Source organism: Microchirus variegatus, assembly GCF_963457635.1.
Source record: "Microchirus variegatus genome assembly, chromosome: 8".
In the NCBI taxonomy this organism is placed as follows: domain Eukaryota; kingdom Metazoa; phylum Chordata; class Actinopteri; order Pleuronectiformes; family Soleidae; genus Microchirus; species Microchirus variegatus.
Genome location: NC_139809.1, coordinates 28,030,394 through 28,046,932, shown reverse-complemented (window position 1 = coordinate 28,046,932; position 16,539 = coordinate 28,030,394). Strand labels below are relative to the sequence as shown.

The 16,539-nt window shown below is 34.2% G+C and overlaps 1 protein-coding gene across 2 annotated transcripts in view; it reads left to right on the top strand.

The window, feature by feature from the left end:
* The window catches only part of abcc8 (ATP-binding cassette, sub-family C (CFTR/MRP), member 8), a gene marked incomplete at both ends in the record, with an annotated part of 85,337 nt that overhangs the window by 62,917 nt on the left and 5,881 nt on the right, over positions 1 to 16,539 (top strand). For both annotated transcript variants that reach the window (XM_083894134.1, XM_083894133.1), the window contains 2 exons: positions 2,023 to 2,131; positions 2,679 to 2,782. In XM_083894134.1, the coding sequence (XP_083750260.1) occupies positions 2,023 to 2,131; positions 2,679 to 2,782 (213 nt within the window). The remainder of the gene's footprint in view (positions 1 to 2,022; positions 2,132 to 2,678; positions 2,783 to 16,539) is intronic.

Genomic DNA, 16,539 nt, shown 5'->3' with positions numbered 1-16,539 from the left:
GTCTAGTGCAGGGGTCAGCAACCTTTAGACCAGGGGTCTGCAACCTGCGGCTCTAGAGCCTCATGTGGCTCTTCAGCCCCTCTGTAGTGGCTCCTTCTCGCTTTGAAGTAAAAACTTTTCATGTTTTTCACACTTTTTTGTCAAGTTAAAGGCACAAATAAAAGTGTTTTTGATATTTTGCGTGTCACATCCAATTGAAAAACCTCCCCCAAAAGCCTTTAAAGTAATATGTACATGGAGATGTCCTGTCCATCTTGAGATCCATGTACTTAGGCCAGACAGATTTTCTCAGACAAACTACATCAAATTGTACAGAAAATTTAATTTCAAAGTCGTTTTTCTACACTTTAGAGGTTGGGCATCAACTTGCAACAAACTGTAGTGCTTTAAATATTGTATATATGTGTTAAAAAATATTATTTTATCTTCAAATAAGTTTTGCGGCGCTAGATTAAGTTTATTTGGGTGGAGAGGAGACAAAAATAGCTCTTTTTATTCTAAAGGTTGCTGACCCCTGCTTTGTCGTTTTCAGTTTACTGAATCTTTAGAATCAGTTAATTAAAAAGATTAGTTCAGCACTTTGTTTAATATTGAGATTTTTTAAACTCATGTGTTGTCTTCTCTGTCTTTTTTAACTGATCTACAGTTTGGCATTGTTCGCTTTGATTCTTGTGTCGGACTCTTCCAGTCTGTCGACGTCACATTTCAGTATTTTAGAGCTCAGTTCTATTGGAACCTGACCAGAGCAGGTACTAAAAAGTACCAGGTACTTTCACAAATGGACAAGAGTAGAGTCGAGCCGAGCTAGAACTGAAATTCTGAGTGAAGCATTTTATTTCCTGCTGCTGACAGAGGCCGAGCAGTGACACAACAACTAAACTGCGCCTGTAAACTGCATAAATTTGGACCAAGGCTGAAAACACCCAGAAGAGCCATGAAAAGCATCAGAAGTGGATTCTACTGCTAAAAAAAATAGAAAAAATAAACCTCGATGTTCAGAAGGACTTCTCACAAACGTGGTCAATAATGAAAATGTATGCTTTTTTTTACAAACAGCTGCTGCTGTTCCTCCCTCACACAGCTCCAAGTTTCCCGGACGAGTAAATATACGTTAAACGAGAGACTGTCCTACAATGAAATGTAACTATGGGAATTACGACCCATAAGTATGTTTTAAAATAGGTGCCCCCTAGTGGCAGTATAAATAACAGTAATCTGGTACCTTGGATGTGTCGTCATCAAGTAGCTTCTACGAGGTTTCCACCGGCAGTTCGCTTAGTCGTAAAAGCATTGTATTTTTATGTGACTGACATGGGTTTAACTTTAGACTTTTACACGCGATACCATGCTATTTTTTATGTCATTATCTGTAACTTACTGCCTAGCTCTGCCTTTTTTTTTTAGGGTTAACCCTAACCTCACTAACACTTGTGTGTAGCTGAATTGAAAAAAGCTGCGCTAAAAACGTACATATTCAGGGGTCGACCAAGACGAGAGTGGAAGAAAACTAGGTCATGCAGGTAGTGATTTGGTAATTAATCAGAAGTCCACAGGGGGGCGATAGTAGTTCCACGTGGTAGCTTTAAAGGTGCAATATGTAAGAATGTGGCCAAAAACGGTTATTACATTCAAATTCAAAATACCGAGGCCTTTAAGATTTCGTTTTCTGACGTAACTGGCAACCCGTGGTTGCTCGGCAGCTGAGACTCTACTGACTGCAATGATTGGTAGACGGCAGTAGGTGGCGCCACATGCCAAAACATGATTTCCAAACATAAACATGATTTGCAGTCTGCAAAATATTTTTTTTTAATGCAAATATTTTGTCTGTACTGTTGTTGTTGGTGAGTTCAGTTTGTTATATGAACATTATTCCTGAGTCTCTGTGACATATTAGGAGGATTTCATGGTCAGTTGCTTTAGATTTATTACATAATGCACCTTTAAATGCTGTGTATTGTTACACTCGTGTAGCGACACGATAATGTATCATAACTTGTTTTTGGTTTTCTCCTCTTCCAGGGAGGATCGTGATCGACGATATTGACATCGCCAAACTACCGCTGCAGACCCTCAGGTCTCGCTTGTCCATCATCCTTCAAGACCCCATCTTGTTCAGCGGCACCATCCGGTACAGGGAGCGTCACTTCACCGTTTTAGTTTGAATCTGGTGATATGTTGTGTTAGAGTGTTCGTGTGTGTGTGGGGAGGAGGAAACACAGCACAGTTTCAGTTAACAGGAGCAGTTGGCCCAGTCTAACACACTTCAGAGACACTTGTCGGGCGCTAAGTGGAGCAGAGGCTTTGTAGATTGGAGGACATTCCTGTAAATCTTGGTGTATTTTTAGACGTCGACCACAGTGACCAAAAAAAGCTTTGCTGTGTTGGTGAAGAACACATAAGGAGAAAATATAATGATGCTGTCAATTAAAGACGACATGCATCACAAGCCGAATGCTGACGCTGCAAATTTGGGGAATAATGTCCTATAGCTAAAACTACAGTCATTACACCTTATATGATTTAACTGTGTTATGGTTAGAGTAAGGGGCTAGGGAATGCATTATGTCTATGATGTGTCCTCACTGAAATATAAGAAAGTTTGTGTGTGCATGTGTGTGTGTGTGTGTGTGTGTGTGTGTGTGTGTGTGTGTGTGTGTGTGTGCGTGTGTGTGTAGGTTTAACCTGGACCCAGAGATGAAGGCCACAGATGAAATGCTCTGGGAAGCTCTGGACATTGCTCAGCTGAAGCCTGTTGTTAAGTCACTTCCTGGAGGCCTCGGTGAGCAAATCTGCCTCATTATGTACACAGAGCTAGTATGTGTGTGTGTGTGTGTGTGTGTATTTTTTTCATTGTTTTATCTTTTCTTAGATTTTAGAGGTATTTTGTCATTTTTGTTGAATCCGACTTATTTACTTAAAGCTCACATAGAGTGGTCCTGTTGCACATATATGTGAGTTATGGAGGTCTACTTACATACATTAACTTGTTTTTATGGTCAAAAACCTCCTAGTTGCTGTAAACGAGCCGATAGAAATCTCTCCTTACTGACGCTGTCCTCAGCTGCGATATTTCAGACATAAATCTCACGCCCAGAAGACAGACTGTCTTGTGATTGGCCAATACCTGGAAGTGACATAATCAGCACACCCGCTCTCAGAAGCGCAGCTCCCCCCTCTGGAACGGTGGATGCACTGCTACTCGTTATCAAAACATTGTTTTAACAATGTTTAAAAATAGCTTCTTCACGACTCCCCGCCGCAGTCCCTTTTATGACTTTGACCCGGAGTCAGACCCAGAGTCAGAAGACACTGTCGCTCATGAAACACCTCCACAACGGACGTTATTCTTCTTCTGCGGTTCAATGTACGCAACAGGATGTGCCCGGACTAGTGCCCGGAGCAGGAGGATCTGCTGTTCAGGAGAACCGCTGTTTACGTAACTGAACCAGGTTTTTTCAGAGATCTCGCTGAGCCCGAGATTACAATACATCAAAGCGTTCTCAGCAGTGGCTGAACTGTTTGTTTCGAAAAAAAAAATTTGGTCCAAAATTTGAAAAAAAATATCATACTATACTATGTCGTCTAAAATTTTAAGATGTTTTAGAAAAACATTTTTTGGTCTAAAAAAGCGTCACACGTCCTCCGAAATTTGACTAAAACGTAAAACTATACTATGTCATCCAACTTTGACAACTTTTGAGGAAAAAAAAATTTTGACCAAAATTTGAAAAAATGTCATACTATACTATGTCGTCCAAAATTTGAATTTTTTTTTTTTAAACCATTTTTTGGTCTAAAAAAGCATCAACCGTTGTCCGAAATTTGACTAAAAGGTAATACTATACTATATCATCCAACTTTGACAACTTTTGAGGAAAAAAAAATTTTGACCAAAATTTGAAAAAATGTCATACTATACTATGTCGTCCAAAATTTGAAAAAAAAAATTTTAAACCATTTTTTGGTCTAAAAAAGCATCAACCGTTGTCCGAAATTTGACTAAAAGGTAATACTATACTATATCATCCAACTTTGACAACTTTTGAGGAAAAAAAAATTTGGTCCAAAATTTGAAAAAAACGTCATACTATACTATGTCGTCCAAAATTTGAAATTTTTTTGGAAAAACATTTTTTGGTCTAAAAAAGCATCACACGTCCTCCGAAATTTGACCAAAACGTAAAACTATACTATGTCATCCAACTTTGACAACTTTTGAGGAAAAAAAAATTTTGACCAAAATTTGAAAAAATGTCATACTATACTATGTCGTCCAAAATTTGAAAAAAAAATTTTTAAACCATTTTTTGGTCTAAAAAAGCATCAACCGTTGTCCGAAATTTGACTAAAAGGTAATACTATACTATATCATCCAACTTTGACAACTTTTGAGGAAAAAAAAATGTGGTCCAAAATTTGAAAAAAACGTCATACTATACTATGTCGTCCAAAATTTGAAATTTTTTTGGAAAAACATTTTTTGGTCTAAAAAAGCATCACACGTCCTACGAAATTTGACTAAAAGGTAATACTATACTATGTCATCCAACTTTGATAACTTTTGAGGAAAAAAAAATTTGGACCAAAATTTGAAAAATGTCATACTATACTATGTCGTCCAAAATTTGAAAAAAAAATTTAAAACCATTTTTTGGTCTAAAAAAGCGTCATACGTTGTCAGAAATTTGACTAAAAGGTAATACTATACTATGTCATCCAACTTTGACAACTTTTGAGGAAAAAAGATTTTTGACCAAAATTTGAAAAAATGTCATACTATACTATGTCGTCCAAAATTAGAATTTTTTTTTAAAACCATTTTTTGGTCTAAAAAAGCGTCATATGTCGTCCAAAATTTGAAAAAAATATTTAAACCATTTTTTGGTCTAAAAAAGCGTCAATCGTTGTCCGAAATTTGACTAAAAGGTAATACTATACTATATCATCCAACTTTGACAACTTTTGAGGAAAAAAAAATTTGGACCAAAATTTGAAAAAAAAACGTCATACTATACTATGTCATCCAAAATTTGATTTTTTTTTGAAAACCATTTTTTGGTCTAAAAAAGCGTCATACATCATCCGAAATTTGACTAAAAGGTAATACTATACTATGTCATCCAACTTTGACAACTTCTGAGGAAAAAAAAATTTGGTCCAAAATTGAAAAAAAAAAATTAAAAACATTTTTTGGTCTAAAAAAGCGTCATACGTCGTCCGAAATTTGACTAAAACGTAATACTATACTATATCATCCAACTTCGACAACTTTTGAGGAAATAATAATTTGGACCAAAAGTTGAAAAAAACGTAATACTATATACTATGTCGTCCAAAAATGGTCAAAAACGTCATAGTATAGTATGTCGTCCAAAAATGGTCAAAAACTTCATAGTATAGTATGTCGTCCAAAAATGGTCAAAAACTTCATAGTATAGTATGTCGTCCAAAACTGGTAAACATTGGTCAAAAACATCATAGTATAGTATGTCGTCCAAAAATGGTCAAAACATCATGCTTTAGTATGTTGTCCAAAAATGGTCAAAACATCATGCTTTAGTATGTCGTCCAAAAATGGTCAAAAACTTCATAGTATAGTACAGGGGTCTGCAAACTGCGGCTCTAGAGCCACATGTGGCTCTTCAGCCACTCTGCAGTGGCTCTTTGTAGCTTTAGAGAACAAGGCGACAAATTAAAGTGTTTTAATATGTTGTGCATCACATCCAATGTCGACGTAAAATGCAATATTAAGTACACATTTGGAGGTGTCCTGTCCATCTTTGGATCCACATGCCTTTTTCTCAAGTATGAACGACACACAATCCAAATGTTTGCTTAATTTATTTCATTTAATTTCAATAATTTGTCACAAACAATGAAACAATGGAAGAGGTTGGGTATAAACTGAACATTCTTAAAGTTCATAAATGAAAAGAACTATTGCTCTTTTATGCATTATATCTGCATAAAAACCCTTATTCGTGTTATCTTCATTTTGTGGGTTGTTTTGCGGCTCCAAATGGATTTTAATTGGGTGGAGAGGCGACAAAAATGGCTCTTTTCATCCTAAAGGTTGCAGACCCCTGGTATAGTATGTCGTCCAAAAATGGTAAAAACTGGTCAAAAACATCATAGTATAGTATGTCGTCCAAAAATGGTCAAAACATCATGCTTTAGTATGTTGTCCAAAAATGGTAGAAAAAAAAAAAGTCATACTATAGTATGTCTTCCAAAAATGGTCAAAAAAGTCATACTATAGTATGTCGTCCAAAAATGATCAAAACGTCATAGGATAGTATGCCTTCAAAAATGGCCAAAAAAGTCATACTATAGTATGTCGTCCAAAAATGATCGAAAAAGTCATAGTTTAGTATGTTGTCCAAAAATGGTGAACATTGGTAAAAAAAAAAGTCATACTATAGTATGTTGTCCAAAAATGGTCAAAATTGGTCAAAAAAAAGTCATACGATACTATGTCGTCCAAAATCTGACAATTTTTTGGAAAAACGTTTTTTTGGTCCAAAACTTGACAAAAACGTCATACTATACTATGTAGTACGTCACACAATGTGACAATTTTTGGAGAAAAAAAATTTGGTCCAAAATTGGACAAAAACGACATGTAGTATGTAGTGCATCATACTGTATGTCGTCCAAAATTTAGCAATTTTTATTTGCGGGGCATTTTTAACGGATAGTATAGTGGAGAGAGACAAGCAGAGAGGTGAGGAATGACATTTAGGAAAGACCGCCTGGTGTGGGATTTGAACCAGGGTCACCTATAAGGGACCACAGCCCCGACACTTGCAGGTTGGGTGCTCTACCATTTGAGCTAAACACAATGTTCTACTATACCATGTCGTCGACCTTAATGTCATACTATACTATGTCTCCAAATTTTTTGAGAAAAAAAGAAAGAAAAAAATTTGGTCCAAAATTTGACAAAAACGACATACTATACTATGTCGTCCAAAATCTGACAATTTTTTTGAAAAACGTTTTTCTGGTCCAAAACTTGACACAAACGTCATACTATACTATGTAGTACGTCAAACTATACTATGTCTCCAAAATGTGACCATTTTTGGAGAAAAAAATTTGGTCCAAAATTTGACAAAAACGACATACTATAACTATGTCGTCCAAAATCTGACAATTTTTTTGAAAAACGTTTTTTTGGTCCAAAACTTGACACAAACGTCATACTTTACTATGTAGTACGTCAGACTATACTATGTCTCCAAAATGTGACCATTTTTGGAGAAAAAAAAATTTGGTCCAAAATTTGACAAAAACGACATACTATACTATGTCGTCCAAAATCTGACAATTTTTTTGAAAAACGTTTTTCTGGTCCAAAACTTGACAAAAACGTCATACTATACTATGTAGTACGTCAGACTATACTATGTCTCCAAAATGTGACCATTTTTGGAGAAAAAAATTTGGTCCAAAATTTGACAAAAACGACATACTATACTATGTCGTCCAAAATCTGACAATTTATTTGAAAAACGTTTTTTGGTCCAAAACTTGACACAAACGTCATACTATACTATGTAGTATGTCAAACTATACTATGTCTCCAAAATGTGACCATTTTTGGAGAAAAAAAATTTGGTTCAAAATTTGACAAAAACGACATACTATACTATGTCGTCCAAAATCTGACAATTTTTTGGAAAAACGTTTTTTTGGTCCAAAATTTGACACAAACGTCATACTCTACTATGTAGTACGTCACACAATGTGATAATTTTTGGAAAAAAAAATTTGGTCCAAAATTGGACAAAAACGACATGTAGTATGTAGTGCATCATACTGTATGTCGTCCAAAATTCAGCAATTTTTATTTGCGGGGCATTTTTACCGGATAGTATAGTGGAGAGAGACAGGAGGCAGAGAGGTGAGGAATGACATTTAGGAAAGACCGCCTGGTGTGGGATTTGAACCAGGGTCACCTATAAGGGACCACAGCCCCGACACTTGCAGGTTGGGTGCTCTACCATTTGAGCTAAACACAATGTTCTACTATACCATGTCGTCGACCATAATGTCATACTATACTATGTCTCCAAAATGTGACCATTTTTGGAGAAAAAAAATTTGGTCCAAAATTTGACAAAAACGACATACTATACTATGCCGTCGGAAATCTGACAATTTTTTTGAAAAACGTTTTTCTGGTCCAAAACTTGACAAAAACGTCATACTATACTATGTAGTACGTCAGACTATACTATGTCTCCAAAATGTGACCATTTTTGGAGAAAAAAATGTGGTCCAAAATTTGACAAAAACGACATACTATACTATGTCGTCCAAAATCTGACAATTTTTTTGAAAAACGTTTTTTTGGTCCAAAACTTGACACAAACGTCATACTATACTATGTAGTACGTCAGACTATACTATGTCTCCAAAATGTGACCATTTTTGGAGAAAAAAAAATTTGGTCCAAAATTTGACAAAAACGTCATACTATACTATGTCGTCCAAAATCTGACAATTTTTTTGAAAAACGTTTTTCTGGTCAAAAACTTGACAAAAACGTCATACTATACTATGTAGTACGTCAGACTATACTATGTCTCCAAAATGTGACCATTTTTGGAGAAAAAAATTTGGTCCAAAATTTGACAAAAACGACATACTATACTATGTCGTCCAAAATCTGACAATTTTTTTGAAAAACGTTTTTTTGGTCCAAAACTTGCTACAAATGTCATACTATACTATGTAGTACGTCAAACTATACTATGTCTCCAAAATGTGACCATTTTTGGAGAAAAAAATTTGGTCCAAAATTTGACAAAAACGACATACTATACTATGTCGTCCAAAATCTGACAATTTTTTTGAAAAACGTTTTTTTGGTCCAAAACTTGACACAAACGTCATACTATACTATGTAGTACGTCAGACTATACTATGTCTCCAAAATGTGACCATTTTTGGAGAAAAAAAAATTTGGTCCAAAATTTGACAAAAATGACATACTATACTATGTCGTCCAAAATCTGAAATTTTTTTTGAAAAACGTTTTTTTGGTCCAAAACTTGACACAAACGTCATACTATACTATGTAGTACGTCACACTATACTATGTCTCCAAAATGTGACCATTTTTGGAGAAAGAAAATTTGGTCCAAAATTTGACAAAAACGACATACTATACTATGTCGTCCAAAATCTGACAATTTTTTTGAAAAACGTTTTTTTGGTCCAAAACTTGAAAAAAACGTCATACTATACTATGTATTACGTTATACTATACTATGTCTCCAAAATGTGACCATTTTTGGAGAAAAAAATTTTGTCCAAAATTTGACAAAAACGACATACTATATACTATGTCGTCCAAAATCTGACCATTTTTTTGAAAAACGTTTTTTTGGTCCAAAACTTAACACAAACGTCATACTATACTATGTAGTACGTCAGACTATACTATGTCTCCAAAATGTGACCATTTTTGGAGAAAAAAAATTTGGTTCAAAATTTGACAAAAACGACATACTATATACTATGTCGTCCAAAATCTGACAATTTTTTTGAAAAACGTTTTTTTGGTCCAAAACTTGACACAAACGTCATACTATACTATGTAGTACGTCAGACTATACTATGTCTCCAAAATGTGACCATTTTTGGAGAAAAAAAATTTGGTTCAAAATTTGACAAAAACGACATACTATACTATGTCGTCCAAAATCTGACAATTTTTTTGAAAAACGTTCTTTTGGTCCAAAACCTGACACAAACGTCATACTATACTATGTAGTACGTCAGACTATACTATGTCTCCAAAATGTGACCATTTTTGGAGAAAAAAAATGTGGTCCAAAATTTGACAAAAACGACATACTATACTATGTCGTCCAAAATCTGACAATTTTCTTGAAAAACGTTTTTTTGGTCCAAAACTTGACACAAACGTCATACTCTACTATGTAGTACGTCACACAATGTGATAATTTTTGGAGAAAAAAAATTTGGTCCAAAATTGGACAAAAACGACATGTAGTATGTAGTGCATCTATTTGTATGTCGTCCAAAATTTAGCAATTTTTTTTTGCGGGGCATTTTTAACGGATAGTATAGTGGAGAGAGACAGGAGGCGAGGAATGACATTTAGGAAAGACCACCTGGTGTGGGATTTGTACCAGGGTCACCTATAAGGGACCACAGCCCCGACACCTGCAGGTTGGGTGCTCTACCATTTGAGCTAAACACAATGTTGTACTATACCCTGTCGTCGACCTTAATGTCATACTATACTATGTCGTCCAAAATCTGACAATTTTTTTGAAAAACGTTTTTTTGGTCCAAAACTTGACACAAACGTCATACTATACTATGTAGTACGTCAAACTATACTATGTCTCCAAAATGTGACCATTTTTGGAGAAAAAAATTTGGTCCAAAATTTGACAAAAACGACATACTATAACTATGTCGTCCAAAATCTGACAATTTTTTTGAAAAACGTTTTTTTGGTCCAAAACTTGACACAAACGTCATACTTTACTATGTAGTACGTCAGACTATACTATGTCTCCAAAATGTGACCATTTTTGGAGAAAAAAAAATTTGGTCCAAAATTTGACAAAAACGACATACTATACTATGTCGTCCAAAATCTGACAATTTTTTGGAAAAACGTTTTTTTGGTCCAAAACTTGAAAAAAACGTCATACTATACTATGTAGTACGTCATACTATACTATGTCTCCAAAATGTGACCATTTTTGGAGAAAAAAAATTTGGTCCAAAATTTGACAAAAACGACATACTATACTATGTCGTCCAAAATCTGACAATTTTTTTGAAAAACGTTTTTCTGGTCCAAAACTTGACAAAAACGTCATACTATACTATGTAGTACGTCAGACTATACTATGTCTCCAAAATGTGACCATTTTTGGAGAAAAAAATTTGGTCCAAAATTTGACAAAAACGACATACTATACTATGTCGTCCAAAATCTGACAATTTATTTGTAAATCGTTTTTTGGTCCAAAACTTGACACAAACGTCATACTATACTATGTAGTATGTCAAACTATACTATGTCTCCAAAATGTGACCATTTTTGGAGAAAAAAAATTTGGTTCAAAATTTGACAAAAACGACATACTATACTATGTCGTCCAAAATCTGACAATTTTTTGGAAAAACGTTTTTTTGGTCCAAAATTTGACACAAACGTCATACTCTACTATGTAGTACGTCACACAATGTGATAATTTTTGGAAAAAAAAATTTGGTCCAAAATTGGACAAAAACGACATGTAGTATGTAGTGCATCATACTGTATGTCGTCCAAAATTCAGCAATTTTTATTTGCGGGGCATTTTTACCGGATAGTATAGTGGAGAGAGACAGGAGGCAGAGAGGTGAGGAATGACATTTAGGAAAGACCGCCTGGTGTGGGATTTGAACCAGGGTCACCTATAAGGGACCACAGCCCCGACACTTGCAGGTTGGGTGCTCTACCATTTGAGCTAAACACAATGTTCTACTATACCATGTCGTCGACCATAATGTCATACTATACTATGTCTCCAAAATGTGACCATTTTTGGAGAAAAAAAATTTGGTCCAAAATTTGACAAAAACGACATACTATACTATGCCGTCCAAAATCTGACAATTTTTTTGAAAAACGTTTTTCTGGTCCAAAACTTGACAAAAACGTCATACTATACTATGTAGTACGTCAGACTATACTATGTCTCCAAAATGTGACCATTTTTGGAGAAAAAAATTTGGTCCAAAATTTGACAAAAACGACATACTATACTATGTCGTCCAAAATCTGACAATTTTTTTGAAAAACGTTTTTTTGGTCCAAAACTTGACACAAACGTCATACTATACTATGTAGTACGTCAGACTATACTATGTCTCCAAAATGTGACCATTTTTGGAGAAAAAAAAATTTGGTCCAAAATTTGACAAAAACGTCATACTATACTATGTCGTCCAAAATCTGACAATTTTTTTGAAAAACGTTTTTCTGGTCAAAAACTTGACAAAAACGTCATACTATACTATGTAGTACGTCAGACTATACTATGTCTCCAAAATGTGACCATTTTTGGAGAAAAAAATTTGGTCCAAAATTTGACAAAAACGACATACTATACTATGTCGTCCAAAATCTGACAATTTTTTTGAAAAACGTTTTTTTGGTCCAAAACTTGCTACAAATGTCATACTATACTATGTAGTACGTCAAACTATACTATGTCTCCAAAATGTGACCATTTTTGGAGAAAAAAATTTGGTCCAAAATTTGACAAAAACGACATACTATACTATGTCGTCCAAAATCTGACAATTTTTTTGAAAAACGTTTTTTTGGTCCAAAACTTGACACAAACGTCATACTATACTATGTAGTACGTCAGACTATACTATGTCTCCAAAATGTGACCATTTTTGGAGAAAAAAAAATTTGGTCCAAAATTTGACAAAAATGACATACTATACTATGTCGTCCAAAATCTGAAAATTTTTTTGAAAAACGTTTTTTTGGTCCAAAACTTGACACAAACGTCATACTATACTATGTAGTACGTCACACTATACTATGTCTCCAAAATGTGACCATTTTTGGAGAAAGAAAATTTGGTCCAAAATTTGACAAAAACGACATACTATACTATGTCGTCCAAAATCTGACAATTTTTTTGAAAAACGTTTTTTTGGTCCAAAACTTGAAAAAAACGTCATACTATACTATGTATTACGTTATACTATACTATGTCTCCAAAATGTGACCATTTTTGGAGAAAAAAATTTTGTCCAAAATTTGACAAAAACGACATACTATATACTATGTCGTCCAAAATCTGACCATTTTTTTGAAAAACGTTTTTTTGGTCCAAAACTTAACACAAACGTCATACTATACTATGTAGTACGTCAGACTATACTATGTCTCCAAAATGTGACCATTTTTGGAGAAAAAAAATTTGGTTCAAAATTTGACAAAAACGACATACTATATACTATGTCGTCCAAAATCTGACAATTTTTTTGAAAAACGTTTTTTTGGTCCAAAACTTGACACAAACGTCATACTATACTATGTAGTACGTCAGACTACACTATGTCTCCAAAATGTGACCATTTTTGGAGAAAAAAAATTTGGTTCAAAATTTGACAAAAACGACATACTATACTATGTCGTCCAAAATCTGACAATTTTTTTGAAAAACGTTCTTTTGGTCCAAAACTTGACACAAACGTCATACTATACTATGTAGTACGTCAGACTATACTATGTCTCCAAAATGTGACCATTTTTGGAGAAAAAAAATGTGGTCCAAAATTTGACAAAAACGACATACTATACTATGTCGTCCAAAATCTGACAATTTTCTTGAAAAACGTTTTTTTGGTCCAAAACTTGACACAAACGTCATACTCTACTATGTAGTACGTCACACAATGTGATAATTTTTGGAGAAAAAAAATTTGGTCCAAAATTGGACAAAAACGACATGTAGTATGTAGTGCATCTATTTGTATGTCGTCCAAAATTTAGCAATTTTTTTTTGCGGGGCATTTTTAACGGATAGTATAGTGGAGAGAGACAGGAGGCGAGGAATGACATTTAGGAAAGACCACCTGGTGTGGGATTTGTACCAGGGTCACCTATAAGGGACCACAGCCCCGACACCTGCAGGTTGGGTGCTCTACCATTTGAGCTAAACACAATGTTGTACTATACCCTGTCGTCGACCTTAATGTCATACTATACTATGTCGTCCAAAATCGGACAATTTTTTTGAAAAACGTTTTTTCTGGTCCAAAACTTGACAAAAACGTCATACTATACTATGTAGTACGTCAGACTATACTATGTCTCCAAAATGTGACCATTTTTGGAGAAAAGACTTTGGTCCAAAATTTGACAAAAACGACATACTATACTATGTAGTACGTCACACTATACTATGTCTCCAAAATGTGACCATTTTTGGAGCAAAAAATTTGGTCCAAAATTTGACAAAAACGACATACTATACTATGTCGTCCAAAATCTGAAAATTTTTTGGAAAAACGTTTTTTTGGTCCAAAACTTGAAAAAAACGTCATACTATACTATGTAGTACGTCAGACTATACTATGTCTCCAAAATGTGACCATTTTTGGAGAAAAAAAAATTTGGTCCAAAATTTGACAAAAACGACATACTATATACTATGTCGTCCAAAATCTGACAATTTTTTTGAAAAACGTTTTTTTGGTCCAAAACTTGACACAAACATCATACTATACTATGTAGTACGTCACACGATACTATGTCTCCAAAATGTGACCATTTTTGGAGAAAAAAAATATTTGGTCCAAAATTTGACAAAAACGACATACTATACTATGTCATCCAAAATCTTTAAAAAAAATTTGAAAAACGTTTTTCTGGTCCAAAACTTGACACAAACGTCATACTATACTATGTAGTACACCATACTATACTATGTCTCCAAAATGTGACCATTTTTGGAGAAAAAAAATTTGGTTCAAAATTTGACAAAAACGACATACTTTACTATGTCGTCCAAAATCTGACAATTTTTTTGAAAAACGTTTTTTTGGTCCAAAACTTGACACAAACGTCATACTCTACTTTGTAGTACGTCAGTCTATACTATGTCTCCAAAATGTGACCATTTTTGGAGAAAAAAAATTTGGTCAAAAAGTTGACAATAACGACATACTATACTATGTCGTCCAAAATCTGACAATTTTTTTGAAAAACGTTTTTTTGGTCCAAAACTTGACACAAACGTCATACTATACTATGTAGTACGTCAGTCTATACTATGTCTCCAAAATGTGACCATTTTTGGAGAAAAAATTTGGTCAAAAATTTGACAAAAACGACATACTATACTATGTCGTCCAAAATCTTACATATTTTTTTGAAAAACGTTTTTCTGGTCCAAAACTTGACACAAACGTCATACTATACTATGTAGTACACCATACTATACTATGTCTCCAAAATGTGACCATTTTTGGAGAAAAAAAATTTGGTTCAAAATTTGACAAAAACGACATACTATACTATGTCGTCCAAAATCTTACATATTTTTTTGAAAAACGTTTTTCTGGTCCAAAACTTGACAAAAACGACATACTATACTATGTCGTCCAAAATCTGACAATTTTCTTGAAAAACGTTTTTTTGGTCCAAAACTTGACACAAACGTCATACTCTACTATGTAGTACGTCACACAATGTGATAATTTTTGGAGAAAAAAAATTTGGTCCAAAATTGGACAAAAACGACATGTAGTATGTAGTGCATCTATTTGTATGTCGTCCAAAATTTAGCAATTTTTTTTTGCGGGGCATTTTTAACGGATAGTATAGTGGAGAGAGACAGGAGGCGAGGAATGACATTTAGGAAAGACCACCTGGTGTGGGATTTGTACCAGGGTCACCTATAAGGGACCACAGCCCCGACACCTGCAGGTTGGGTGCTCTACCATTTGAGCTAAACACAATGTTGTACTATACCCTGTCGTCGACCTTAATGTCATACTATACTATGTCGTCCAAAATCGGACAATTTTTTTGAAAAACGTTTTTTCTGGTCCAAAACTTGACAAAAACGTCATACTATACTATGTAGTACGTCAGACTATACTATGTCTCCAAAATGTGACCATTTTTGGAGAAAAGACTTTGGTCCAAAATTTGACAAAAACGACATACTATACTATGTAGTACGTCACACTATACTATGTCTCCAAAATGTGACCATTTTTGGAGCAAAAAATTTGGTCCAAAATTTGACAAAAACGACATACTATACTATGTCGTCCAAAATCTGAAAATTTTTTGGAAAAACGTTTTTTTGGTCCAAAACTTGAAAAAAACGTCATACTATACTATGTAGTACGTCAGACTATACTATGTCTCCAAAATGTGACCATTTTTGGAGAAAAAAAAATTTGGTCCAAAATTTGACAAAAACGACATACTATATACTATGTCGTCCAAAATCTGACAATTTTTTTGAAAAACGTTTTTTTGGTCCAAAACTTGACACAAACATCATACTATACTATGTAGTACGTCACACGATACTATGTCTCCAAAATGTGACCATTTTTGGAGAAAAAAAATATTTGGTCCAAAATTTGACAAAAACGACATACTATACTATGTCATCCAAAATCTTTAAAAAAAATTTGAAAAACGTTTTTCTGGTCCAAAACTTGACACAAACGTCATACTATACTATGTAGTACACCATACTATACTATGTCTCCAAAATGTGACCATTTTTGGAGAAAAAAAATTTGGTTCAAAATTTGACAAAAACGACATACTTTACTATGTCGTCCAAAATCTGACAATTTTTTTGAAAAACGTTTTTTTGGTCCAAAACTTGACACAAACGTCATACTCTACTTTGTAGTACGTCAGTCTATACTATGTCTCCAAAATGTGACCATTTTTGGAGAAAAAAAATTTGGTCAAAAAGTTGACAATAACGACATACTATA